General features: G+C 39.1%; 1 protein-coding gene across 17 annotated transcripts in view; it reads right to left on the minus strand.

Annotated features, from left to right (window-relative positions):
- GTDC1 (glycosyltransferase like domain containing 1) overlaps nucleotides 1-26,808 on the minus strand; it is a 450,095-nt gene that overhangs the window by 59,076 nt on the left and 364,211 nt on the right. For 16 of the 17 annotated variants that reach the window (XR_009545998.1, XR_009545999.1, XM_060178080.1 and 13 more), the window contains one exon: nucleotides 23,661-24,005. The exons of the other annotated variant lie outside the window; for it this stretch is intronic. Coding sequence is in view for 14 of the 16 variants with exons in the window: in XM_060178080.1 (XP_060034063.1) it covers nucleotides 23,661-24,005 (345 nt within the window). In the remaining 2 variants the exon portion in view is untranslated. The remainder of the gene's footprint in view (nucleotides 1-23,660; nucleotides 24,006-26,808) is intronic. 17 annotated transcript variants of the gene reach the window in all.

The following is a 26,808-nucleotide window of genomic DNA, read 5'->3' on the forward strand; positions in this document are numbered from 1 at the left end:
TCACATTTAATTGTATGGTGAAGCTTTACAGTTAGCCTGAAAATTCCACAGTGTTAGAGAAATTCTGTAACTTCAGAATTTGTCAGGCCACTGAGAATACAACTATAGAGTGAACGAATGATGTTTCGATCATGACTGAACAGAGATAGCTGCATTTTTAAAACTATAATCAGACAGGTCTATGAGATGACAGGAAAGATGTTCTTTTCCTTTTTTTTTTTACATTTTTTTATTTATGAGGGGATTAATGGTTTACAGTCAACAGTAAAATACAGTAGTTTGTACATGTGTAACAGTTCTCAGTTTTCCACATAACAATTCAACCCCCCCTAAGGGAAGCTTTGCCATCATGTTCCAGGACCTGAAGTTGCCACCCCTTCACCCCCGGAGTCTTTTACTTTGGTGCAATACACCAACTCCAGTCCAAGTTCTGCTTAGTGTTTTCTTATTTTTCAACTACTATTTTCCAATTATTATTATTCCTCCTTTTACTTTAATGGAAAATTAAACATGGCTTGGATTACTAGATATCTTTCATCAAGATAGATTTCAATTTCTAATAAGAGGTTTTCATACTCACTTGTGGACATTTTGTCACATCTAGAAATGAAAGGTGCTTCAATCATATGGCAAAGAATTTTAATGTGAAGAGAAAAAGCCACTTTGATTCTTCCTCATGATTTAAAAACAAAATACTAAAACCGAGAAGGACAGATTCGTAAGGAATCCCTCCAATGATAAGAAAAGCACGAAAATTCTGTCCTGTGCTTATATTATAGTTTATTTCTAGCCCCAAAGGAGACTTTTTTTTTTTTGGCTGACACAGAGATCTCCGAGAAGAGAGTCTCCCTGAGTCAGCAGCAACCGTTATGCACACCAGATTGTCATGGCAATGACTGTGGAAAAGGAGGAACACAATATGGGACGTCTGTTTTACAAAGACCTGCTCAAAATGATGTGTTCTTGTTGCTACATATGTTGTATTTTTTTCATCTTATCAACAGTATTAATTATGTATCCCCTCTTCTATACTCATAGAAGAAAAGGAGTTTGGAATTATTCGACACAGTCTTTTCCACCATCAAAGAATTCCAGGTCCAAATCCTGTATAACATTCTTTCATTATTTATGATTATTATTATTGTCATATTTTATTTATTATTGAATAGAGACAGAGAGAAATTGAGAGGGAAGGGGGAGACAGAGAGAGAGAGACACAGAAAGACACTTGCAGCCCTGCTTTACCATTTGTGAAGTTTTCCCCCTGCAGGTGGGTCATTATTTATTATTTAAAATTATTAAATAAAAACATTTTAGGTACCAAAGATAGACTAATTATTAATATAAACACAAGATTATGAATATTTTAGAAACATCAGTGCTATAAATTAACTCTATCACTCAAGAAAAAAAAATCTGAGGGGTCCAGGAGAGAGTTCACTCGGTGGAGAGCACACCTGAGCAGGTGTGAGGATACAAGTTCCACACAGAGGCACTATGCATACTAGGTGTCCTGGTGTCTCACCCACGCCCTATTTCTGTCTTGGTTTACTTGCCTCAATAAGAAAAGGAAAGAAAAAAAAAAAAACTCTGCTGGAGTGGAATCATGTAGCTGAAAAGCTCTGATGAATAGAAGGGAAAAAGAGAGAGAGAAAAAAGAAAGACAGAGAAGAAAAAAAGAAAGAAAACAAGAGAAATGAGTTTTCCAGACCAATAGGCCTCATGAGCAACAAAAGAAAACTATATCCCCTTCTTAAAATTTTAATTAAGTACACTTACATATAATGGGTATGTGAGCAATTCATTTCTGCTAAAATAAAATAAGTAGGAAAGAATATTAAACTATGAGGGGGCCAGGCGGTGGCATGCCTGATTAAGCACACACATTACAGTGCACAAGGACTGGGGTTCAAGCCCCTGGTCACCACCTGCAGGGGGAAAGCTTCAGGAGTGGTGAAGCAGAGCTGCAGATGTCTCCCTGTCTCTCTCCCTTTATTTATTTTATTTTTAATTTTACTTATGAAATGGAAATATTGACAAGAACATAGGATAAGAGGGGTTTGATTCCACACAATTCCCACCACTAGAGCTCCATATCCTATCCCCTCCTTTGAAAGTGTCTCTTTCCCTTTCTATCTCTCCCTTCCCTCTCAATCTATCTCTGTCTCTATCCAATAATAAATAAATAAAAATACTTTTTTAAAAAAGAATATTAGGGAGTTGGGCTGTAGTGCAGCGGGTTAAGCGCAGGTGGCGCAAAGCACAAGGACCAGCATAAGGATCCTGGTTTGAACCCCGGCTCCCCACCTGCAGGGGAGTTGCTTCACAGGTGGTGAAGCAGGTCTGCAGGTGTCTATCTTTCTCTCCTCCTCTCTGTCTTCTCCTCCTCTCTCTGTCCTATCCAACAACGACGACAACAACAATAATAACTACAACAATAAAACAACAAGGGCAACAAAAGGGAATAAATAAATAAAATAAATATAAAAAAATGAATAAAGTATTAAAAAAACATTAAAAAAAGAATATTAAACTATGGAAGAGCTCACTTGACTACAGCTTACTTTAGAGGTGCATATAAAACAAAAAGAAAAAAGACGAAACTTACTAAAAACTAATACAAACTTACTAAAAACTAATACAAACAGTTAATTTATAATAATTTTAAAGGTAAGGTTTTTGTTTTGTTTTGTTTATCAAAGTTAAGCAGCTTCCATGTGTTGTTAAAGTTTTGGGGGCGCCAGCAGGCCAGGCTAGCGTCGCGGCGGTAGACAGAGACAGACTCGGGGACACACAGCTGGGCTGAGAAGCTGCAGTTTAATCTTTATTCATGAATGGGCAAATCACCACACCATGTGCTTCCCCATGTTTTTCCTTCCGCGGCTGCTCCTGGACTCTGGACGTTCTTAGCATAGGGGGCGGGGAGAAAGAGGGACACGAAACTAGCAAGGACCAAACCATTTCTCTCAGAGGTAGGGGGAAGGGGACCAAACCAACACGAAGAATACCAACATATTCCCCCTTTTCTTTTTAACTCAATGACCTAGGGTGTGTCTCCATCTTGAATGGGTGTAACAAAAGGTTAAAAAGACGCTGTTGATATGTAAAACTCTCAAATTCCTTCTCAGTTAAAAACATTAGATTGCGCTATGGTTATGCTAACAATTGTAATAGAGTTATCAATTGTGGTAAACTTCTAACCTGCTACAAGTGTTGTTTCATAGTAAGTAAATTGCAGCAGTACAGAAAAGCGGAATTCCGATGGCTGACATTCCCCATCAGGACAGATGTACAACAATTGACCCCCTGGCAATTCTTTGGTGGACATCTGCTTTGGACTCGCTTTTATCGGACTCACTGGTATGCCTCGGACACTTTGCACAAAACTAGCAGCTTCACTTTATGCTGCTGGGTTTCTCAAAGACTGACTGCAGTCAGCTGCCTTGAGATTATAGGCCATACCCCCCCATGCTAGGTAATGCCCACAAAAAAAAAAAAAATGCCCGTCGAGGCAAGTAAAGCCCCCAGAAGCAAGAAATGTTTTTTTTTTAGCTGTTAAAGTTTTGCCCACAGAGGCAAAAACGCCCCCCTCAGGTCTTCCCTTGGCAGCACACTTTCTTTTTTGCCAGTTTCTTTTTTGAAAATGCCTGTATGATATAGGTTTCTGTTCACCCCACACCCCTGGTACTATGGACATTTAGTTAAAAAGAAAAGGGGGAAATTGTTGGTATGTTTCATATTGGTTTGGTCCTTGCTAGTTTTGCGGCCGTCTTTCTCCCCACCCCCTATGCTAAGTAGTTGGAGAGTTCTTGGTGCGGCCGTGTAAAGAGAAGGATGCTGGAGAGATCTGTGTGGTGGTTAGTTTAAGGGTCTCTCTCTGCCACCGGAGGAGAAAGACAGGAGAGCACATGTTTGTCTGCTCGTGAATAAAGCTTCTCTGCCCAGCCGTTGTGTCTCTGGTGATCTCTGTCTGCCACTGTGAAGCTAGCCCGGCCAGCTGGAGCCCCCAAACCTTAACGACATCCATGGACAACAGAGACTAGTGGAAAATGGGTGAAAATCCTAGTTTTGATATTTAATAACTGTATCCCAGAATAAATTACTAATCCACACACACCGAGATAAGCCTAATAAAACCTAGCAATTCCATTTCCAAAAAAATAAACAATAAATAAAAAGAACTTTGTCTATATAAAGACTTATGTGCACAGCAGATCATTATTCACAATAGTTGAAAGTGGAAGCAATACAATGTCTATCAAATGATAAATGAAAGAGCAAAACTTGCTGTCTCCATATAATAAAATATTATTCAGCATTGGAAAGGAACAGGCTATAGGCACACATTAAAACCTGGACAAACCTCAAGGCACTTTGCTATGTGAAAGAAACCAGTTGCGAAAGGCCACTTATTGCATCAGTCCATTTCTATGAAATTTCTAAGAAGACAGAATAGAGAGAGCAAGCAGACTAATGGTGTCCTGGGGAAGGAGCAGACACAGAGATTGACTGCAGAAGAGCATGAAGATTCTCTATGGACCCCCCAGTCTCCACCTGCAGGGGAAAAGCTTTGTGAATGGTGAAGCAGTGTTGCAGGTGTCTCTTTGTCTCTTTCTCTATCTCCTCCCTCCTCCTTGATTTCTGGCTGTCTCTGTCCAATAAATAAATAAAGATAATAATTTTAAAAAAGATTCTTTGTGGGATGTTGGGAATCTTCTAAACTTGTATTGTGGTAATGGTTAAAAAAAACTATTATTTGAGAGGCTGGGGCTACAGAGTAGCAGGAGCTGTATCTCTCTCATCTCCCAGGTTAACTAAGAATAAGAAAGAAGATCACCTGAGAACACAACAAGACAAGACTTGGAATACTTTGGGAACCCACCAAGTCACGGTTGAGTGCAAACACGTGTGGCTCATGGACAGAGAGGGACCCAAGGAGAGATTCCTGGGGCTGAAAGCCTGTACCTACTTGGGACTGGTAATAGTCTTGCAGTTTGCCAGTTGAGGCACTACTTCTGGTCTGAGTTTTATTAACAAATAAATTGCTGGTGGCAGCAGAGGATCCCCTAAGGCTCACCAAATGCAACTGTGAGTTTCCAGTCCTACTGTCCCTGGAGAATAGAGAAGCATCAAGGAGGCCCTGTACTGACATTGGGGGCAAAGACCTGATCAGGAAACTCAGAAGACATACACTCCCAGTGGTCTGGAAGTGGGGCTGTATAGTGGCAGCCTTTCCATATTGTTCTTCTAAAGAATTTGGAGACACTTTGAATAATTGCCTCAGAACCCAAGGAGTACAAACAGGATTTGTTTAGAAACTCACAGCCAAGGACTGCTGCCCTTCTTGGCTCTGACTGCTGTCAGAGAAGCTGAATTGTGCTGGGGGCGGGACTTTGGACCCTTGGGGTGTGGGAGTATCTTTGCATAACCACTGTGCTATCTCTCCCTCACCCTGTTTTATCTTTAGGTTAGGAGTGAGTAATTAAGCTGAAAAAAAAACTACTTAAGAGTTAAAAAGCGTGCAGCCCCCCATAGCCTACATGGAAGATAAAGAACAAAAGAGGGTTTAACAGCCCCTGTACTTCACCTCAAGGACTGAAACAACAGTGAAACAACTGCTAATTCCCATAACTGTGAACTCTTTAAGTACCATACTTAGACACAAGTCAATCCAGGCAAGTGTGATTAATGGATTGAATAGTAATGAGAGAGGGACCTCATAACATACCATATACAATGGTTAAACCAAGAAGAAATACTAGTGAAATAAACCAAGACAAAATCCCAGATAACCCCCCCAAGGTGCATAATAATGAGGACAAGATCCAAACATTAATTAAGGCATTAGTCACAGGAGTGAGGAAAGAGTTTGAAAGTAATATCAGAAATGGGGAAACAGCAAATGAGATACAGAAAGTAAGAAGTAAGAGATCTCAAAAAGAGATTAAGAGATACTGAAAACAACAGTGACATATAGGATGACTTCAAAAAAAGTAATATAAGCATTATTGGCTTGCCAGAGGAGGAAAGAGAGGGAGGGGAAAGGGAGCATTCTATAGGACATAATAGTGGAGAACTTCCTTACTCTAGACAACATAAAAGACATAAAGGTTCAAGAAGCCCAGACGGTCCCAAACAGAATTAACCCAGACTTAAAGACACCAAGACACATCATATTTAGAATGAAAAGGAATAAGGATAGGGCAAGGATTCTGAAGGCTGCAAGAGAAAAACAAAGAGTTACTTACAGAGGAAAACTTGTAAGGTTAGCTGCAGATTTCTCAACACAAACACTAAAGGCCAGAAGAGAATGGGAAGATATATATTGAGCTCTCAATGAGAAAGGCTTTAAACCAAGACTACTGTATCCTGCTAGACTGTCATTCAGAGTAGATGGAGGCATAAAAACCTTCTCAGACAAGCAACAGTTGAAAGAATCAACTATCCCCAAGCCTGCCCTGAAAGAAGTTCTGAAAAGTCTCTTACAATCACATCATCATACACATGCCATATATCAGAACATTCTAAAATTTTAGAATAATGGCATTAAAATAATTCATTCTGGGAGTTGGGTGGTAGCTCAGTGGGTTAAGTGCACATGGCATGAAGCAAAAGGACCGGCATAAGGATTCCAGTTCGAGCCCCTAGCTCCCCACTTGTAGGGGAGTCGCTTCACAGGCGGTGAAGCAGGTCTGCAGGTGTCTATCTTTCTCTCCCCCACTTTGTCTTCCCATCCTCTCTCCATTTCTCTCTGTTCTATCTAACAATGATGACATCAATAACAACAACAATAATAACTACAACAACAATAAAAACCAAGGGCAACAAAAAGGGGAAAATAAATAAAAAATAAATTTAAAAAATATATAAAAGATTTTATAAAATAAAATAAAATAAAATATATTCATTCTATAATATCAATAAATGTTAATGGCCTGAATTCACCTATTAGAAGGCACAGAGTAGGAAGATGGATCAGAAAACACAACCCAACCATATGTTGTCTGCAGGAATCCCACCTAACTCAACAAGACAAACACAAAATGATAGGATGGAAAACTACCATACAAGCCAAAAAAGGGGCAGGAACAGCTATTCTCAATCGACATGATAGACCTTAAAATAAATAAAATTTTAAAAGACAGGGTTTGACATTACTTAATTCTTAGAGGATTAGTTAATACAGAGGTCTTAATAATTATTAACATCTACACACTCAAAGAGAAGCCATCTAAATATATTCAACATCTACTGAAAGAGCTATAGCAAAATATTAACAGCAATACAGTAATAGTAGGGGCTCTCAATATCCCTTGGATGTTAGACCAGAAACTATTAATAGAGGAAAATACTAAACTGTTTTCCATCTAAATTTTAAAGTCATCTTCAGTGAAATTAATCCAATTACAAAAAAAAAGTTGAACAATAAACATGAAGCAAAACTTGGACTGCGACTGTTTTACTGCACCGAAGTAAAGGACTCTGGGGTAAGGTGTGGAAGGTAGGGGTTCAGGTCCTGGAACATGATAGCAGAGGAGGATGTAGAGGGATGTTGAATTGTTATGTGGATAACTAAGAAATGTGAACAGGAGTAGACAGCATAATACTTATGCAAAGAGACTCTTATTCCTGAGGCTCCGAAGTCTAAGGTTCATGGTGAATTCACCTTCATCTTGGATGGAGCTGGAAGATATTATGTTAAGTGAGATAAGTCAGAAACAAAAGGATGAATATGGGGTGATCTCACTCATAGAAAGAAATTGAAAAACAAGATCAGAAGGGGAAACTCTAAACAGAACTTGGACTGGAGTTGGTGTATTGCACCACAGTAAAAGACTCAGAGGTGGGTGGGAGGGTTTGCGTCCTGAAAATGATGGCAGAGGAGGACCTAGTGGGGGTTGTATTGTTCGGTGGAAGTGTTATGCGTATACAAACCACTGTATTTTAATGATGACTGCAAAACATTAATTAATCCTCCAATAAAGAAATTAAAAAAAAGAAACAGTAAATTTACTTAAAGATATTTATTTGGATAGTTTAAATATTTAAAAATGATTTTCTAAAAAAAAAATAGAGAGCATGCTAGAAATGTGGCAGTTACAAAAGTAGAATGTTGTGCTTATGTATCTCTAAAATAGCACTGTTATTCTTTTATTTATTTCTAGTATTTCCTTCCTTCCTTCCTCCCTCTCTCCCTCCTTCCTTCCTTGTTTCCTCCCTTCTTCTTTTTCTCTCCCATCCTTCTTTCTTCTTTTCTCTTCTTTTGCTGTTGTTGTAGCGGGAACTTCACTGCTCCAGGTCAACTTTCTTAAGATAGACAGACAGAGAGACAGACAGACAGAGCATAGTAGTAAAACTTCCCTCTGTGCAGTAGGGGACTGGGTTTGAATCTGAGTCCAGCAGTAGAGGGCAAAAGTGGCAGCTGCCCAGGTAAGCATTCCGACTGGCCTTAGCACTGTCATTCTTTAGTGGAGATCTATGGCAGGCATCTTGCAAAAACGGAAATAATTGGCGATATTGACAGTGTGGGTACTTGCTGTAAAAGCCCCCCCCCCCAAACCACTTTTGCATCCAGGTTTAGCAATACCCTAACAATCACAAAAATGTGAAGGGACATTTGGTAGCCTTTTATAGACTTCATTTACAAGGCAGATGCTGCTTCCTAGAAGTGTTTGCTCTGTAGCTTAATTCCATTTTTCTGTACAGTATGTACTTGTTTTGGGTAGGCTGGAAATGAAGACAAAAAGAGATGGCTTTATTTAGCTGTTTCTTTTATTTCCTTCTTCTAGGAGAGTCAAGGGGGGAGAAAAGTGATTTTTAACCAATAAGATGATTTTAACCAATAGGCACCAGTGACAGTCTTATGGGAGGTAATGAGGTACTCTACAGTATTTACTAATAATAAAAGTTAATGTTTATTAAGTGCCTACAGTCTGCCAGGAACTGTTCTCATTCATTTACATATATCGACTTTTAGAATCCTCAGAACATTCTTGTAATAAAGTTAACATTATTTTCATCTTATAAAGAAGAAATCAGAAGTCCTAAAGTCTTGTCTAAAGACAGGGTGACAGCTAATCATGACAGCCAGGATTTGTCCACAGACTAGACAGTACTATGCTATAGCCTATAGGGAGACTATTGCAACTGCCCATAGAATCCATTAATATGTCAGTGCTTTAAAACAGAAACTTAGCGTAACATTTTCATGATTTAAAATCTAATTTTTTATAGTTCAGCTTTAAAAAATATATATTTTTAACTTATTTTTATATTACTGGATAGAGACAGAGAGAAATCAAGAGGGAAAAGGGAAGTAGACAAGGAGAGAAAGAAAGACACTGGCAGCACTGCTTCATTAGTAGGGGAACCCATCCACCCCACACATGGGGACTGAGGACTTCTTTTTTTAAATTTTAATTTAATTTTTTCTATTATCTTTATTTATTTATTGGCGAGAGATAGTTAGAAATCGAGAGAGAAGAGGAAGATAAGAGAGGGAAAGAGAGACAGAGAGACGCCTGTAGCCCTGCTTCACCACTCATAAAGCTTTCCCCCTGCAGGTGGGGACCAGGGGCTCAAACCTGAGTCCTTATTCATTATAACATGTGTGCTCAACCAGGTGGGGCCACCACGCGCTCCCTGAACTCATGTTCTTACACCTGGTAATGTGTTTGCTGGACCACTGTCTGGCCCTAAAATCTACTATGTTTTAAAGTGTGTGTTACAGCAATTGAACATATCCATGCTGATTTTTTTCTAAATTTGTATTGTTTGTCTTGATTCCTTATCTACGTAAGACTTGTTCTTTAAACTTTCAACTTGAAATGTCTGTGTGCAGGTCTATAAGACATCTCCAACTTAATATATAAAATACGTTTAAGTATGCCTTCTCCTTTCCAAATATTCTCCATCTCAGTAAGTAGCACACGAGAGCGCGTGCACACACACATGCACAAACACATCCACATCTAAACAGTTATCCTCTACATATATCCACTAGGTATGTCCACATCTGAACGAATGCCATTTACATATATAATTAGATTAAAGTCTGTAAATTCTACCCTGACTACTTTTTGTGACTGTAGGCACATCATCCTCTAGTTTTAACCTAGCCAAACTACAATCACATTCGTTTGAACCACTGTAACTGCTGTCTGAATTCACTAAGGTAGGCTGTCTACATCAACAATCAAAAAATGTATAATGACTCAAATGTATAATGTATAATGACTCATGCTTCTCTTTGATGGAACCATTCTAGCACTGTTATTTTCAACAAGTTCCTTCTACATCTGCCTGCCCGAAGGCGGTGGGGAGACATGGATCAGATCCTCTTATAGATCAGGCTCACATCCCTTTCACTTAAACTAACTGGGGAAGATCCAGTTCAAGCTTCATACTGAACTGCAGTAGAGGGGGCCAAGAGATAGCTCATCTGATGTAGTGTGCATCACAGCATGTGTAAGGCCTTTGATTCCAGCCCCAGTATCTTTTACAAAAAGATCTTTTACCAGGGCTGGACTGCATGCATGGTGGAGTCGTCCTCTGGTGTCTCTCTTTCTCTGGAAAAAAAAAACTCAGCCCAGGATGCCACTCACCTGAAGTACCATACTTGAGACCCTGGTTCATTTCCCTGTGTATCAAACAAGACTAAACAAACAAACAAACAAACAAAAATAAAGCCTGCAGGGAAGGCTGAAAAATTTAGTCCAGCTAGGTTTCCAAGAACCAGAGAAGGAAATTCTAGAGAACAGCTAACAGTGTTTTCTATTTCTTTTTATTCTAAAACCTGGCTCTCAGGTGCTAACTCTGAAATTGGGGAAGCAGTTTCTCCTTTAAACAAATTATTGTTAAAATCAGAATCAGTTGAAAGAGACAATTGTTTGAAGACCACGTCTAGTTTCCAAATGAAAATATTGCTGTGAAGCAAGCAGCAGCCTTGGGGGATGCACTACCAACAATAATTTTATGACAAATCAGATAATAAGTGGAAATATACATATGGCATTAACAGGTTTACTAACATGGTACTTTTTTTTTTTTGCCTCCAGGATTATCACTGGAGCTTGGTGCCAGCACTAGAAATCCACTGCTCCTGGCAGCCATTTTCTTTTCTTTTAATTTTTTATTTATAAAACTGAAACACTGACTAAACTATAGGATAAGAGGGGTACAACTCCACACAATTTCTACCACCAGAACTCTGTATCCCATCCCCTCCCCTGATAGCTTTCCTATTCTTTATCTCTGGGAGTATGGACCCAAGGTCATTGTGGGATGCAGAAGGTGGAAGGTCTGGCTTCTGTAATCGCTTCCCCGCTGAACATGGGTGTTGACAGGTGGATCCATACTCTCAGCCTGTCTTTCTCTTTTCCTAGTGGGGAAGGGCTCTGGGGAAGCAGGGCTCCAGGACACATTGGTGGGGTTGTCTGCCCAGGGAAGTCATCCATCCTGGCAGCCACACCCCCCCCCACCCCCACCATTCTTATTCAGTAAGACAGAATTTGAGAGAAGAGGGCAAGATAGAGGGGGGAGAAAGAAAGACACCTGTAGACCTACTTCACTACTTATGAAGCGCCCCCACTCCCGGAGTTGAGGAGTGTGTGTGTGTGTGTGTGTGTGTGTGTGTGTTGGGGTGTTAAACCCAGATCTTTTTGCAGATCCTTGCACATAGTACTATGTGTGCTTGACTGGGTGCACCACCACCCAGTCCCGTTTCTGTCTATATCCCATTGAAAAAGTTATCAGAAGTAAAAGAGCAGGGAAAAGAATGGAGGTCATGCAGTAATGAAGATAAAATAGGATCTGGGCAATAAATCTTCCCCCCCCCCCCCCAACTCTGTAAATACTCCCCTTTCAACATAAAGGCTCCTAAAGAAATAAGAAAACAAAGCTTTCAGAAGGGACTTGATACATTATTTATGAACTTATCAAGTGAAACACCCACTCAGACATTTTAATAAAAACTTTCAACTACTGTATCTAATTTTATTGGTATTTTAAAAAAAGCCAATTATGAACTAGAAAGTTATTGTTTGTTAAACTGCTACACAGCTTTCTGCAAATAGAATGTTTACAAATCACTTGGAATCACTTTTTCCAAGTGTCAGTTTCTGAAGGTCAAATAACTATGTAACTGCTTAATAAAGAAGCAAAGAAGTACCTCTAAGTACCTCCCAGCTCTGATGGGCTTATATTCTGCTCCTTAGGTGAGGTATTAGCAAAGCTTATTTATTTTCATTGCCAAGGCTTTTATTTGCTCATTCCCTTGTGGTAAAGCTGATTTCCATGATGATTCCCTTCTTAATTTTAATACCCTTTTTACTCATCATATAGACATAAGAATTTTCCATAAAATAATGAAATCTTTGCAAAGGAAATGAAGACAACTCAGAGTAAAGTAAACTAGCTCTTTTTTTTTTTTTTTCAATTAATTGATCCACTGTCATGTGCATATAAAATTTTTTTTAAACCTAGGAAAATAAGGTTAATTAACATAAAAAGCCTCACTCATCTAGATGCTGAATTTTGTATTTTACCCATGCTGCCTTAAGTGCCTTGATTTCCCAGTAATGACCTAGTTCTCCTAATGAGGAACATTAACCCCTGGCTGTAGCTGTCCAGGACTTAATTGTCAACTGCAGCTGAAATAGGGGAGTTTGCCGATCAGCAGGTATGCGGGTATATTAACTCATGTCATTTCAACCTCTAATAAATAAATCTGTTGCTAAGGCAACAGGGAGATCAGCTCTATCAGTCTACTCCCCTCCCAGCAACCAGCTTCTTACCCCCCTCCCTCCTCCAGAGGAAACTGTCTTTCACACCAAGCTTAGGAAAAGAGAGAAAGAGAAAGAGAGCGAGAGTGAGAGAGAGCGAGAGAGAGAGAAGAGGAAAGGAGAGAAAGAGAAGAAGGAAATTAACTACATGTAGCCATAATCAGAATTAATATCATTTCTCATCTTAGAAACATATCAAAATTAATAATAATAATAATAATAATAAAGCTAGCAAAGAGAGAAATGCTTTTGACCAAGATCATGATACATTATTCCTGCAATAGGAGATATAGCCACTATGGGGTATAAAACTGAGCAAACATACACTTCAAACCTTTTCAGTCTTTGTGTTTTTGAAATTTCCCCTTTTTGTTTAACCAACAAATGATGTTAACCCAAGTTGTGCAGAAGTGGCTAATTAGTCGCATAACCAATAATAGATGATACAAGGAGAAAAAAAAAACTTACATAACTGATAATAGTTATTGCATTTGGGAGTCGGGCGGTGGCGCAGCGGGTTAAGCGCAGGTGGCGCAAAGCGCGGGTACCGGCATAAGGATCCCGGTTCGAGCCCCTGGCTCCCCACCTGTAGGGGAGTCGCTTCACGGGCGGTGAAGCAGGTCTGCAGGTATCTATCCTTCATTCTCTCCCTCTCTGTTTTCTTTTCCCCTTTCAATTTCTCTCTGTCATATCGAAATTAAAAAAGAGAGAAAGAAAGAAAGAAAGAAAGAAGGAAAGAAAAGAGAAAAGGAAAAAGAAAAAGAAAATCTGGCTGAGAGCAGTGGATTTATAATGTCTGAATATCTGGACCGAGCCCCAGCAACAACTCTGGTAGCAATAAAAAAAAAAAAAAGAAAGAAAGAAAGAAAGAAAGAAAGAAAGGATCCATCTATATATCTATCCATCTTGTGTCCATTTTTATACTTAATTATCTAATTCCCAATTCACTTATCACTGAGGCTTTAAGTAAATAAGCCTGGTAAAGGATTTGATCAAGATTTATGACAGAAAGAAGCAAATTCAGATGTGTGGATGAAGAGGATTGTCATCTGCATACCAAAATCAAACTACTTTTTTCAGTCACTAGAATGTTTAAGAAATGAATCATATTTAGAGAACTTTTTAACCCTGTAAATGGCAGGAAAAGGTAACAAGAGTTTTAGGGTAGCGTGGTCTAGAGATAGCAACACCTGGCGAGTTAAGACTGTAGGTGGAAGTTTTTTTTTTTTAAATTCTTTCTTTTTTATTTTATTTATTCCTTTTTGTTGTCCTTGTTGTTTTTTTGTTGTTGTAGTTATTATTGTTGTTACTGATGTCATTGTTGTTGGATAGGACAGAGAGAAAGGGAGAGAGGAGGGGAAGACGGAGAGGGGAGAGAAAGACAGACACCTGCAAACCTGCTTCACCACCTGTGAAGCGACTCCCCTGCAGGTGGGGAGCCAGGGGCTCGAACCGGGATCCTTAAGCCGGTCCTTGTGCTTTACGCCACATGCACTTAGCCCGCTGCGCTACTGCCCGGCTCCCAGATGGAAGTTTTTATGCTGATATAGTATATCAGAAAGTTAAAAACAGCCTAAGAGACACTGATAAACTAAATATGGAACCTATTCTTTTAAAATTCCCCCCCCCCGACATATTCAATGATTTGAAAAATACTCAGAAAAAAGGGCCAGGAGATGGTTTATCCAGTAGAGTGTATAGTTTACTGTGTTCAAGGATCAGAGTTCAAGCTCCCAGCCAACACCTGATGAGCAGTGAAGCAGTGCTGTGGTGTCTCCCCTCCTCTTTGTCTCTCTTTCTCCTTCTATGCTTTTCACTCTCTAGCTGAAGGAAAAAAAAACAACTAGTCCACCTGGAGCAGTGATTCCTGCAGGAATGAAGATCCAGTGAAGTTCTGGTGACAAGGAAAAAAAGGGAAAAAGTCAGCAAGGCAATTCTGAATGAAGCTTGGAATATAAACAAGGAATTGTGTTAAAGATTATCTTTTTTATTATTTTTTTCTTGAATTTCCCAGTACTTATTTTCCTACTAATTAAAAGAATTGGAATAGATACTCAGAGATCCACTTGATAGTATTAAAGAACAAAAGCGTACTACTAGGTGACAAAACACAAAATAATTTAAGTAAGGTGTCTCATTACAACTTTTCCAAAATTCTATCAAATTCTCTAGTGAATTCTTTTGCACTTTAAATGCTTATGGAGGAAAAGCAAGACAAAGTAAAAACAAGAAAGAAAAAAAACAAGCAAACACCTCTAGACAAAGAAATAATTGAAGGAAACAGTGCTTTGGGAATGACTATAATCTATTAGAACCTTAATATTCATGTGAACTTTGACTGTCTGATAGATATAGAATTTGAATAATTAAGCTTCACACTCTTTTACAAAGCAGTTACTTAGTATTCTCAATATTAAATAAGAGAGTATATATGTGTTTATATATATATATATAATTTACTATTTAATGATAGAGTGAGTAAGAAAGAGGAACAAAGCATTACTTTGGAATATGTGATGTTAGTAAATAAACTTAGGACCTCATACTTGAGAGTCCAATTCTTTACCCACTGCATACCCTCTCACAGTGCAGCGTGACTACTTATAATAATATTCCTTGGGAGTTGGACGGTAGCGCAGCAGGTTAAGTGCATGTGGCGCAAAGCGCAGGGACTGGCGTAAGGATCCCGGCTTGAGCCCCCGGTTCCCCACCCGTAGGGGATCACTTCACAAGTGGTGAAGCAGGTCTGCAGGTGTCTATTTTTCTCTCCCCCTCTCTGTCTTCCCCTCCTCTCTCCATTTCTCTCTGTCCTATTCAACAACAATGACATCAATAATAACTACAACAATAAAAAATAACAAGGGCAACAAAAGGGAATAAATAAATATTTAAAAAATTTTTTAAAAGAATATTCCTTGCATTAAAAATATTTAACTGTGAAAACAGTCTATTCTACTAGAAAGCATGCTGGAGTCATTGCTTCTAGAGATTAAGACAAAGAGTATAGTTTCTCATGGGTCTGATAAAATTGTCATGCTTTGTGCTAGAATGAACAAGGTTAGACCACATCACCATTTTTTTCAGGAACTATAATTCCATAAGAATAATTTCTACCTTTGAAAAAGCAGAATTACATATGACAGTGAAACAGAAGAGAGAACACTGGTATCCAAAAGCTAGCAGTTTGCTTTTTCTGTTTTAAGTCCTGAAGAGTACATGAGGCCTGCCCTTCAATCTCTTCCCCAAACTTTCCTAAGTTATCTGGATAACAAGAAAACCAGCATAAGTTTACATAGGCCTGAAAGATAAATTATTCAGTCCTCCAACACATCTTTTCAAAATCAATTTTGTTTTCGAAGTTGTATTTTAAAACCACAGAGTCAAAGAACGAAAAATATATTTTACTCTCATCTCCAATAATAAAACATAATTTTCCATTTTACATTAATCATTTGATTTCAGTTAGAAACCATCCAAGTTTCCAAAAATATGGCATCTCAAATTCTTTCAATATTATACTACATGGTTTACATAAGTATGTTTCAAATATGTTTTAATGTCTCAGTGACTACCTTTTCCTTTCCAAATGTATAGCCTTGTCTATAATCAACATTACATAAATTGCTTTATTATTACTTTACAAAAAAATACTGTAAGCACTATATAGCTCATAAAGGATCATCTCACTTTGAAAAGTCAAATGTTTTGACAATTTCCTCACATTCCAAGTAATGAAGTCATAACTGAACTTTTAACTACAGCTACCCAATAATTTCAGACTCTTAACATTTCTCACAGCCCACTACTACTACCTCATCTTTCTTAATGAGAATCTACGTAGAAACTGACGACTTAAGGAACATCAAGATCAAGACAAAGTTTCTTATAACAAAGAGCTGTCGGCTACGCCTTTCTATCTAGTTGGCCCACATGGAGACAAATCCTGTCTGGTGGTGTAAGGAAGGAAAAACAACAACTTTACTGACATCAGTTATTAAACTTAAGTGTCAATATGACACATTAACACAAATATTAATGTCTAGAGCAAGAAAAACTAGTCTACGAGAAGAAAAACTATCGGGCAATTCCAATGGTGGCAGACATTTTTAGGTCACTGACATTTCATTTGACAGTGGTTCTCCAAAGGTCCTCTGAATTCCTATGGGTATTCAAGTCCCTTCTATGGAGTTTGAATAGTTAATCTGCTTTCATAATAAAATAAAGATGTAGGGCGCCAGGAGGTGGTGCAGAGGGTTAAGCTACATGGTGTGAAGTGTAAGGGCCAGTCTAAGGATCCTGATTCCAGCCCCCCCCACCCCCGCAGCCCTGCCCTCCAGCTCCCCACCTGCAGTAGGTTGCTTCGCAAAGAGTGAAGCAGGTCTGTAGGTGTCTCTCTCCCCCCCCCCCCCGCCTTCCCCTCTTCTCTCTATTTCTCTCTGTCCTATCCAACAACAATAACAACAATACTACCAACAACAATAATGATAACAGCAACAATAAACAACAAGGGCAACAAAAGGGGAAAAACAGCTTCCAGGAGTAGTGGATTTGTGGTGCGGGCACTGAACCCCAGCGATAATCCCGGAAGCAAAAAATAAGCAAATAAATAAATAAATATGTAACTTTTTTTTTGATGTGTTGACAAGTGACCTAGAAGTGAGAAGGTACTTCTAGGTAAAACTGGTGGTGTCTTAGAAGGATTCAAATCAGTGGCACCAAATCATAGTCATTATATTCTTCAACACCTGAACTTATAATACAATGGGGAGAGAGGAGCGAGAGTCACTGAAGAACTAGTACCAGCCATTATTAGCTTGTATCCCTTTAATAAATGTCTTTCATAGTCTCTGTGAAAAAAATTGAAAACATACACAAAGCACTTCTGTATATCAAGATGCAATGGGCTTTAAGGAAAAGTATATTATATGGTGGCTTGAGTTGTGCACCTGGGCAGCTGTATTTTTCATAAATATATCAGCTTTACTTAAAAGAACAATTGATGGACAGGTCATGCTTAGTCCACTTAACCAATTTTCTTTGTAAGCAGAATATTCTTCAAACATTTCCACTAAAACAACTTATTGCATAGACTGGAAATTACAGGCTGGGAGTATGGATCAACCTGCCAAGACCCATGTTCAGGGGGGAAGCAATTACAAAAGCCAGACCCCCCACTTTCTGCATCTCACAATGACCCTGAGTCCATACTCCCAGAGGGATAAAGAATAGGGAAGCTATCAGGGGAGGGGATGGGGTACGGAGTTCTGGTGGTGGGAATTGTGTGCAGTTGTACCCCTCTTATCTTATGGTTTTTGTCAGTGTTTCCTTTTTATAAATAAAACTTTTTAAAAAAATGTAGGGGGGAGTTGGGCGGTAGCGCAGAGGATTAAGTGCACATGGAGTGAAGTGCAAGCACCGGTGTAAGGATCTCAGTTCCAGCCCCAGCTCCCCACCTGCAGGGGAGTCCCTTCACAGGTGGTGAAGCAGGTCTGCAGGCAACTATCTTTCTCTCCCCCTCTTTGTCTTCCGCTCCTCTCCATTTTTCTCTGTCCTATCTAACAACGACAACATCAATAACTACAACAATAAAAAACAAGGGCAACAAAAGGGAAAATAAATAAAATAAATAAATAGATATGCTTAAAAAATTTAGGGGTCACAAGTGGTACACTCAAAGGCACACATTATCGTTTACAAAAACCCAGGTTCAAGTCACTGGTCCTTGTCTGTAGGAAGGAAGCTTCATGAGTGGGGAAGAAGGGTTGCAGGTCTCTCTCTCTCTCTCTCTCTCATCCCCTCTCTATTTCCTCCTCCCTTCTCAACTTCTCTCTATGTTAGGCAAAATAAATAAATAATAAAATAATAATATCTAAAATTCCAAGTATGTTCTCACTAGACATTATGAATTTACAAAAATATAAATAATTTTACTCTTCTCACTAGTCTTTTTAGCTTTGGAAAATAAATTTGTTGTTCATAAAACGTGTTATTCATGCTATCACATATTTGTTGTTGTTGCTGTTGTTGTCTTGTTGTCATTGGGTTTTTTTTTTTTTTGCCTTCAGGGTTTATTGCTGAGGCTCAATGCTGGCACTAAGAATCCATTGTTCCTGGAGGCCATTTTTACCATTTTATTGGATAGCACAGAGAGAAATCGGAAGAGGAAGAGATGATAGAGAAGGGGAGAGAAAAATATAGCTGCTAAGTGACCCCCCCTGCAGGTGGGGAGTCGGATGCTTGAACTGGGATCCTTGCACAGGTCCTCGGGCTTCCTGCTATGTGCACTGCTGCCTGGCACTCCCACACATTTGGTTCTTTGTTGTTATATAAAATTATTTAATGTAAAATTGACTTTTTATGGGGATGCTGATTGTTTACAGTATAGTGCTGGCACATGTGTACAATTTCTCATCTTACCAAGACAGATGTCTGCAGAATATTCTTACTCCTAAATTAGGTCCTCACTGTATACCAGGAGCTGAAAATCACACACACACACACACACACACACACACACACCTCACATGCGTGCACGCGTGCGCGCGCACACACACACACACACACATACACACTCCCTCCAGCACCCTTTCTCCAGAGTTCTTTGCTTTGCTGCAATACACATCTTTAAACTTTTTCCTGCTTTAATATTTTTTTCCATAATCTTACTTATTATTTTTTTATGGGAGAAAAAGAGAGACCACGACACATCTTAGCTCTGGCATCTGCAATGCCAGGGGTTGAATCCATGCATGTTAAGTCCTATATTCTACCGAGATATTATCCCCTGACCCTAAATTTTAATTTCAAATATAATCTTCATATTGAAAGATATATTGACAGATATTATTACCCCAACAGATAAAAGCTCTTTTCTATCCCAGTAATTTGAAAGATTATGGAAGAATCTTCATATCAAAGAGTATGAGAACTCCAGCCTTGGAAGCTTTATCCTTCAGTGTTTTGTAAATTGTTTTTTACCACTCTCCCCAGCAAAGCCTTTTTGGTGTCCTTACAATACACAGCGTATTTGCATAAAGGCTGGAGCTGGGTGCAATGCTACATTTACATCATATGTGGAAATAAAATGGTTAAAATAAAGAGCATTGCTAGTTGTAGTCCATTTTTTTCCCCAGGTCTTTCTCTGTAAGTCATTTCTACTAGCCGTGCTTTGCTCTAGATGTTTATACCAAAACATTAAAGACTGGATAGAAAGGAGAAAACAAATTACTCTGGAGAGAACCCAGCAACTCCGCTAAAATACCATCAGTTATTTAGCTGTTGTCAGCAGAGGTTGCACACTATAATCCTTGACAAGCTCAGATTCAAAAAAGAATGAAGAGTGGGGGCAAGCATCGTGTTTAAGGGCCTGTTCTCATGCACAGACATTTTAACACAGATTTAAAGCCAGAATGTATCTTCTAGAAAATGTCACTTTTGATTTTGATACATGTCCTAGCAAGGAGGCTCTACATTTGGTTGACTTAGTGCGAGCTGTGTTAGAGGCTAACACTATATTTTAGACCATTCATGATCCCAGTGTGGAACTAACACAATGAGGTCAACATCACTTCATTTTTTTAGAGTTGGCCACCACAACAGCATGATTTCATGGGCATATTTTTTATGACAAGGGAGGAGGGTTTTATTTTTGTTTTGTTAGGCAAGGTAATGACAGGCTTGAAGAACCCTACTGCCCTCTCCAGTGTCCATTTCTCCTTTATGTTTACAGGCAAACAACTGCCAATGTAGTCTCTTGCTCCAAAATATGCTGGCTGTGAGTTCCTGAAGGCTACTTTTAAGAAGACTTTCCTTCTAGCAAGTAGTTTAAGGAGCTCACAGCACTGACAAGAACAGCATGTTAAGCACAAGGCTAGTGGTGGTGGTCGCGTGTGGGGGTGGGGGGGGGAGGTGGGCATCAAACTATACTTGCTGGTGAAGAAGCAGCCCTGGTCATTTCTAGCAAAAACCATGGTTTCCCGTTACTCCCATTCATTTGTATTGACTGGTCAGTTCCATGATTTCTACCAGGCGATCTGAAGTCTAAGTAAATCTGTGCTTGCAACTGGGGATGCTTGATGAATGCCAAACCAGAATCTTAATTTTCTAATTCATATTCACCAATTAGAAACTAACTGTATTTTTATGAGCAGATTTACATAAATCAGATGAGAAAATGTCTACCACTAAAGGGCAGGAGTTCAACACATGACATTTGCATACATTCGCCTAAAGAAAATATAGGCGTTTCAGATTTTCATTGGAGACTCTTGCTGCCTTGGAACTCTAATGGGCTTAGAACAGTAAATTTTGAAGAAACTGATTGCTACCCCTGTAGCTAGGAAATGTCTGCCTAGACCCAGTGGCATTTGAAAAAAGTGTTTTATCATAAAATTATCCCAGCAGAGTCCATTCTGCAAGATAACATCATCATCATCATCATCAGTACTCCATGCAGGACCCAACAGCTCTGGCACAATATTGCCAGTCATTTATCTGTTGTCAGCACAGGTTACACACTGTAATCCTTGACTGCCTCGGAATTAGAATGTCTTTGATGTCCCCACAAGAGTTTTTTGCCCGAAGGCTTTACCAATGCTCAGCGGCTCAGTGTTTATTCCTCGTAATCTTCCTCTCATCTCCAGGCTAGCAGTGACAGATGGTTATGGGCACACAATAGTATTAAGAGTTTGATATGTTTTTTATGCTGTGCTCTCTGTACAACAAATAGCTATCAGACGCGGGCCAGAGAGCTGACATGGCTCGCTTAGGTAATGGCAAACAAACAGCTCGGGTTGATGCTTTCTGTCATTTCCCCTCCTAACCCTGCTTGTTTTCATTGTATACTCTCAAAGGTAAACTATATTAACCTTATAGACTGTTATTAAAAAGATATATCTATATGAGCATAAAGTGCTTTTCTTTTCTCTTTTTCTTACTCTTTTGATTATGAAAGTAATACTGCTGACATATTGAACAAATATCGAATGTCAACATAAATTTTTAGTGTGTGATAATATCCCCCTTCATATAGCTGTGTGTCAGGCGGGAACCCACGGATGATGCATAGCAGTAAATAACCCAAACAAAATTAGTTCTCTTGTCAGCTTCTACCTTGTATGTCCCCAGGCATCAGTAAAATTGACTGCACGCTAGATTTTCAAAATTAGCCCTAATGTTAGCTATGTGTCTGGCAACCTCCAAGTTTCCAATGTTCTACTATATTACCCGTAAGGATGAATGTGTTACTTTTATATTTTGGCATTTACTCTTGCTGATGCGGCTTTTTCCCCCCTCTTCTCCAAATTAAAAATAATTTAGCTTTAACAATAAGAATGTGCACAAACATAATGTTGCATCTCTTTAAGCAACTAACTTTAGGCAATTAAATTAAATTAAGGCAAAAATATACAAAGGAAGAGAGGGAATTATTCAATTTAATATTGCTAATTTTATTAACATAGCGAGCTCTGTCTAATTTTGTGCAGTGTACTTGATAGCATGGTTCTCACTCCTCTCATATCAGTGTGCTGTTTTGCAATAGGAGCTTACACATTTTTCAATTTAGCTTTTTCCATGCTAACCCAGAGCTTAACTTTTGAGAACTGATTAACTGATTGTCTTGCAATGTGCATTCACTTTCGATACCAGCAAAGGTTAGCAACATAAGAGGAAAGATTTTCTGGAAGCACGTCAACAGTGATTTTTACCTTCAAACAGGCTCATCACAGCCAGACCCACAGGATTTTAAAATAACATAAAAGAATAGTGAATGCTGTCACACTGCAGGAAAAAAGGGATTAAAAAAAGGGGGGGGGGAACTTTGGTAAAGTTATGTTAGAATGCTGAAGTTGAAGAGACAAATCTAAAAACACATTCCACATTAACTCTCAATCCCTAGAATTTATGTTCATACACTGAGAGTCAAAGATGAAAATCCTTTTAGGTACCAGATGCTGCAGATCAACTGAGAGAGAGCTTCCGGAGTTTTAATGTGTAGGATGTCAAATCCTCAGCAAAAGCGTTTTGCCTGGCCAGTGTGGTGTGTTTATTGCTTCACCTGGATACAGTTGCTCTCAGAAAATCGGACCTAATGAACAGCACAGCATCTCTGCCATAAAGGGGCCATAATCTGTGGGGGGAAGTGAACTCTAATCAGGCCACATGCAGATTAAACTAACTGGGAGGAATAAAAACTAGATTAAAATGTTCATGCTTAATACCATACGATCATCAGGACATTTTTACCTCTTTAAATCCTAATTTATAGGAGCCAGGGTTAAGTCCATGAGTTTATATTTGGTGTGATTGTGTGCTGTGTTTGATTATCTTCCCCCTCTGTTTAAGAAAAGATGCTGCTAGGAAGTATTTTGCTTATCACAATGTGGTCATATTTCAGAGAATGGAAATAGTTTCGAATTTCTGATATATATTATAAGTGAAAATAAAAAGCACCCAGTTAAAACTGGTCAACTGACTAAGTAGAAATCATCTTTGCTTCAATGCTAATACTACTTTTGCAAATGTGTACAGATGAAATAGCTTTGGAATAACAATCTTTATAAAAATGCAAAATTCTACTTGTCTATTTTAAAACTCCCTAAAACAAAATTTGGTTTCTTGCAAGTGTTTAGATACTAGGACTAAGGAACAATTCACTGTAAGAAATAATGTGTAACTTAACTTTCATCTAAGTGCATAATCATTTGTATAACGACATTGTGTCGCACCACCTTGACACCACAGTGGTATCACAGTCACCCGAGGGTGAGCTCTTCCTTAACGCCACAGGGACAACAAATTACTGCTTCCATCATCAGAACATGTTTTCTACTACCCATTCTACAGTTGATTGATTAAATTAGAATGTCCTCAACTTACCACCGGTGAGGCCAGACAATGTGCAGTGGTCTTGACTGTTCATCAGCTCCGGCCAAAACATCACTCGGAATAAGAGTCAGATTTGGTTCATTTTCTCCAGGATGTGTGCTTGAATTATTTGGTAATGTGCATGCGTTCACGTCGGACCCCTGCATTGGTGAGACACCCAGATTTCCTTGCTGTGCAGTTTTGCAAGGTCCAGACTCTATGGTCAAGTTCTTCAAGAGCTTCTCAGAACTATCCTGCTCTTGTAAGGAAGGGAGAATCACAAGTGAAGAAACGCCACCCTTTCCTTCGGGACTCCGCATCTGCTGGAAATGGGCAACTTTGTGCTCTGGCATGAATCTGTGGTAGAAAGGAAATGCAACCCCTGATAAGTCAAAAGGATGTTTAAAATTCGTCCTTTAACTTTTCAAAAGTTAAATTTATTTTAGTGAGAGAGATACAGAGAGAAAGACATAGAGAAGAAAGAAAAGAAACCAGAGTACTACTCAGCTCTGTATTATAGTGCAGCTGGGGATTGAACCTGGAACCTCAGCACCTTGGGCATGAAAATCTTTTGCATAATCATTACGTCGCATTCTCCTACTCCTTTTACTTTTTTTTTTTTTTGTAATGACATGATGATGGTCATGTATAAAACTAAGACAAAATAAAATTGAAATATAACAAAAATTCTAGAAAAGTCACAAAATAGTAGTAGCTATTCAGGGTAAGTTTCAAAGTCTTAAGTAGACTGGATTGTCTTTGAATGGTTTCCAAAGAGTTTCTGTGGCAATAAAATTTGTTCTGTGCTAACATAAAAGAAAAAAAATAAAGTAGAGAGATGGTTTATTACTCTTCTTTCTTTTATCTTTTTGGAGTTCCATTTTGTATTTTCCAGTCCTCACTAAGTCTGATACTCAATTACATGCCACACATGTTGACCAGCCTACACCAATGCCTGAGACGCCCTTACTACTGACGACCAATTCTGCTCACATGACTGTTCTGTACACACTTTAAATTGATCCTGAGTGTGTGTGTGTGTGTGTGTGTGTGCGTGTGCGTGTGTGTGTGCGTGTGTGTGTGTGTATTTTCTGAGAGGAGGAAAGGTGGGATGGGGGGAGGAGCAAAAGAGAGAAACACAAAGACCAGAACAACTCTCCAGCATATTGGTGCCAGGGATGGAATCTGTGATCTCACTCATGTAAGATCTATGCTCTACAGTCTAAGCCACCGTTTGGGCATTCATTTTGCTATTATCTCTTCAATATCTTCCTATTATGTTTTGCAACACAGAATTCCTTATTGGTAGAAGTGTCTTTTAAAAGAGTTAAGGAGCTCACCATCTCTTCAATAAGCAAACCAGCAGTATTTAGAGATGACAAAGTGGGGGTGAACATATAAACAAAACTAAGCAATGAGTAAACATAGTCTCTATAAAGTATAGACATTTATAAAACAGAACTAGAGATTAGTTTTGACTTTAGGGGAAAGATTTTGAAAACCAGATGAGGGAAAGTTCTACACTAAAGAAATAAGATAGCTACAGGGAAGGGGTATGAAAAAACATCAACCCTTCAGGGAATAATACACAACTCAGGGCCAGCAAAACAGCTTGCCTAGATAGTGTGCCTGTTTCCTTAAGAGCACAACCCAGGTTTAAGATCATACCTCTCTGTATTGGAGGACATTTCGTGTTATGGTGTTTCTGTCTGTGTGTGTCCGTGTGTGTGTGTGTGTGTGTGTGTGTGTGTGTGTGTGTGTGTGTGTGTGTGTGTGTGTGTGTCTGTTTATCTGAAAAAAAAAATCAGCCCTGAGTGGTGAAACCCCAGTGAGAAAACAAATATACAATTCAAAGGGACCCTACAAGATCCACCGAGGTCAGAGAGGTAGACTGGGGCCACTTTCTCAGAGTCCCTGACCTTCATCCAGAAACTTGGTCTCTTCCCAGATTGGTGACTAAGAGAAGAAATAAAAGAAACAAATTAACAGGAAGAACTATGGAAAGAGGAAAATAAGGAATATTTCTAACAGCTGAGAAAAATAATATGATATCATTGCAACAAAACTAGAGTTTCAAAAGGCCATGTAAGGAAGAATCAAATAGACTTAGATATGTGTGTGGGGCTGGGTGGTGGCACACGTGGTTAAGTGCACATATTACCATGCACAAAGACCCACTTCCAGTCTCCGGTCCCCACTTACAGGTGGGGGGGATGCTTCATGAGTGAAGCATTATGTAGGTGTCTCTCTGTCTCTCCCTTTCTACCTCCCCCTTCCTCTCAATTTCTCTCTGTTCTATCAAATAAAATAAAGAATAAAAGGGAAAAAATAAAGAGAAAGAAATGTGCAAAGTAGGATGCAAGGTAGCACTAGAAACAATGGGTTTTGGCCTTGTTATCTAAGGGCTTATCCAAGGGCAGATTCTGTGGAGCAAAACCGGACTGCTGATTCTGAAAGCTGAGGCAGATAGGAAGGTAGAGAGTAGAGCAGAGAACACAAGATCACATTTTCTTTAATGAATTGGTGTTCAAAAGGTTTGTTGCTTGAGGAAGGAAACAGGATCCTGGAAGCAGGAAAAGAACATATGTAATCATGGCAGCACTCCTGATGTGGGAGGGAAATGTAGAGCCTTTAAAAACGGGTAACTCAAGTTTTCTCATAGAACTGAGAGAAAATGACAAATGAAGACAGTTTCAGGCACAGATGCAGAATCTAAGCTGAGTTACAGAAGCACTAAGTAAGAGGTCTATTTCAAATGAAGTAGAGGAGAGGGGGAATCAGCCCTTGGAGATGGGACTTAAAAGATGAGGAGATGGGGGTCGGGGGTAAAGTGCATAAGGCATGAAAAGCAAAGACCGGTGTAAGGATCCTAGTTCGGTCCCCGACTCCCCCATCTGCAGGGTGTTCTCTTCACAGGCGATGAAGCAGGTCTGCAGGTGTCTTTCTCTCCCCCTCTCTGTCATCCCCTCCTCTCTCCATTTCTCTCTGTCCTATCCAACAACAATTACATCAATAACAACACAATAATAACAACAATAAGAGCAACAAGGGCAACAAAAATGGGGAAAAAATGGTCTCCAGGAGCAGTGGATTCAGAGTGCCATCACTGAGTCTCAGCAATGATCCTAGAGGCATAAAATAAAAATAAAGTAAATTAAAA

This window comes from Erinaceus europaeus, chromosome 18 (genome assembly GCF_950295315.1).
Source record: "Erinaceus europaeus chromosome 18, mEriEur2.1, whole genome shotgun sequence".
NCBI classification, from domain to species: domain Eukaryota; kingdom Metazoa; phylum Chordata; class Mammalia; order Eulipotyphla; family Erinaceidae; genus Erinaceus; species Erinaceus europaeus.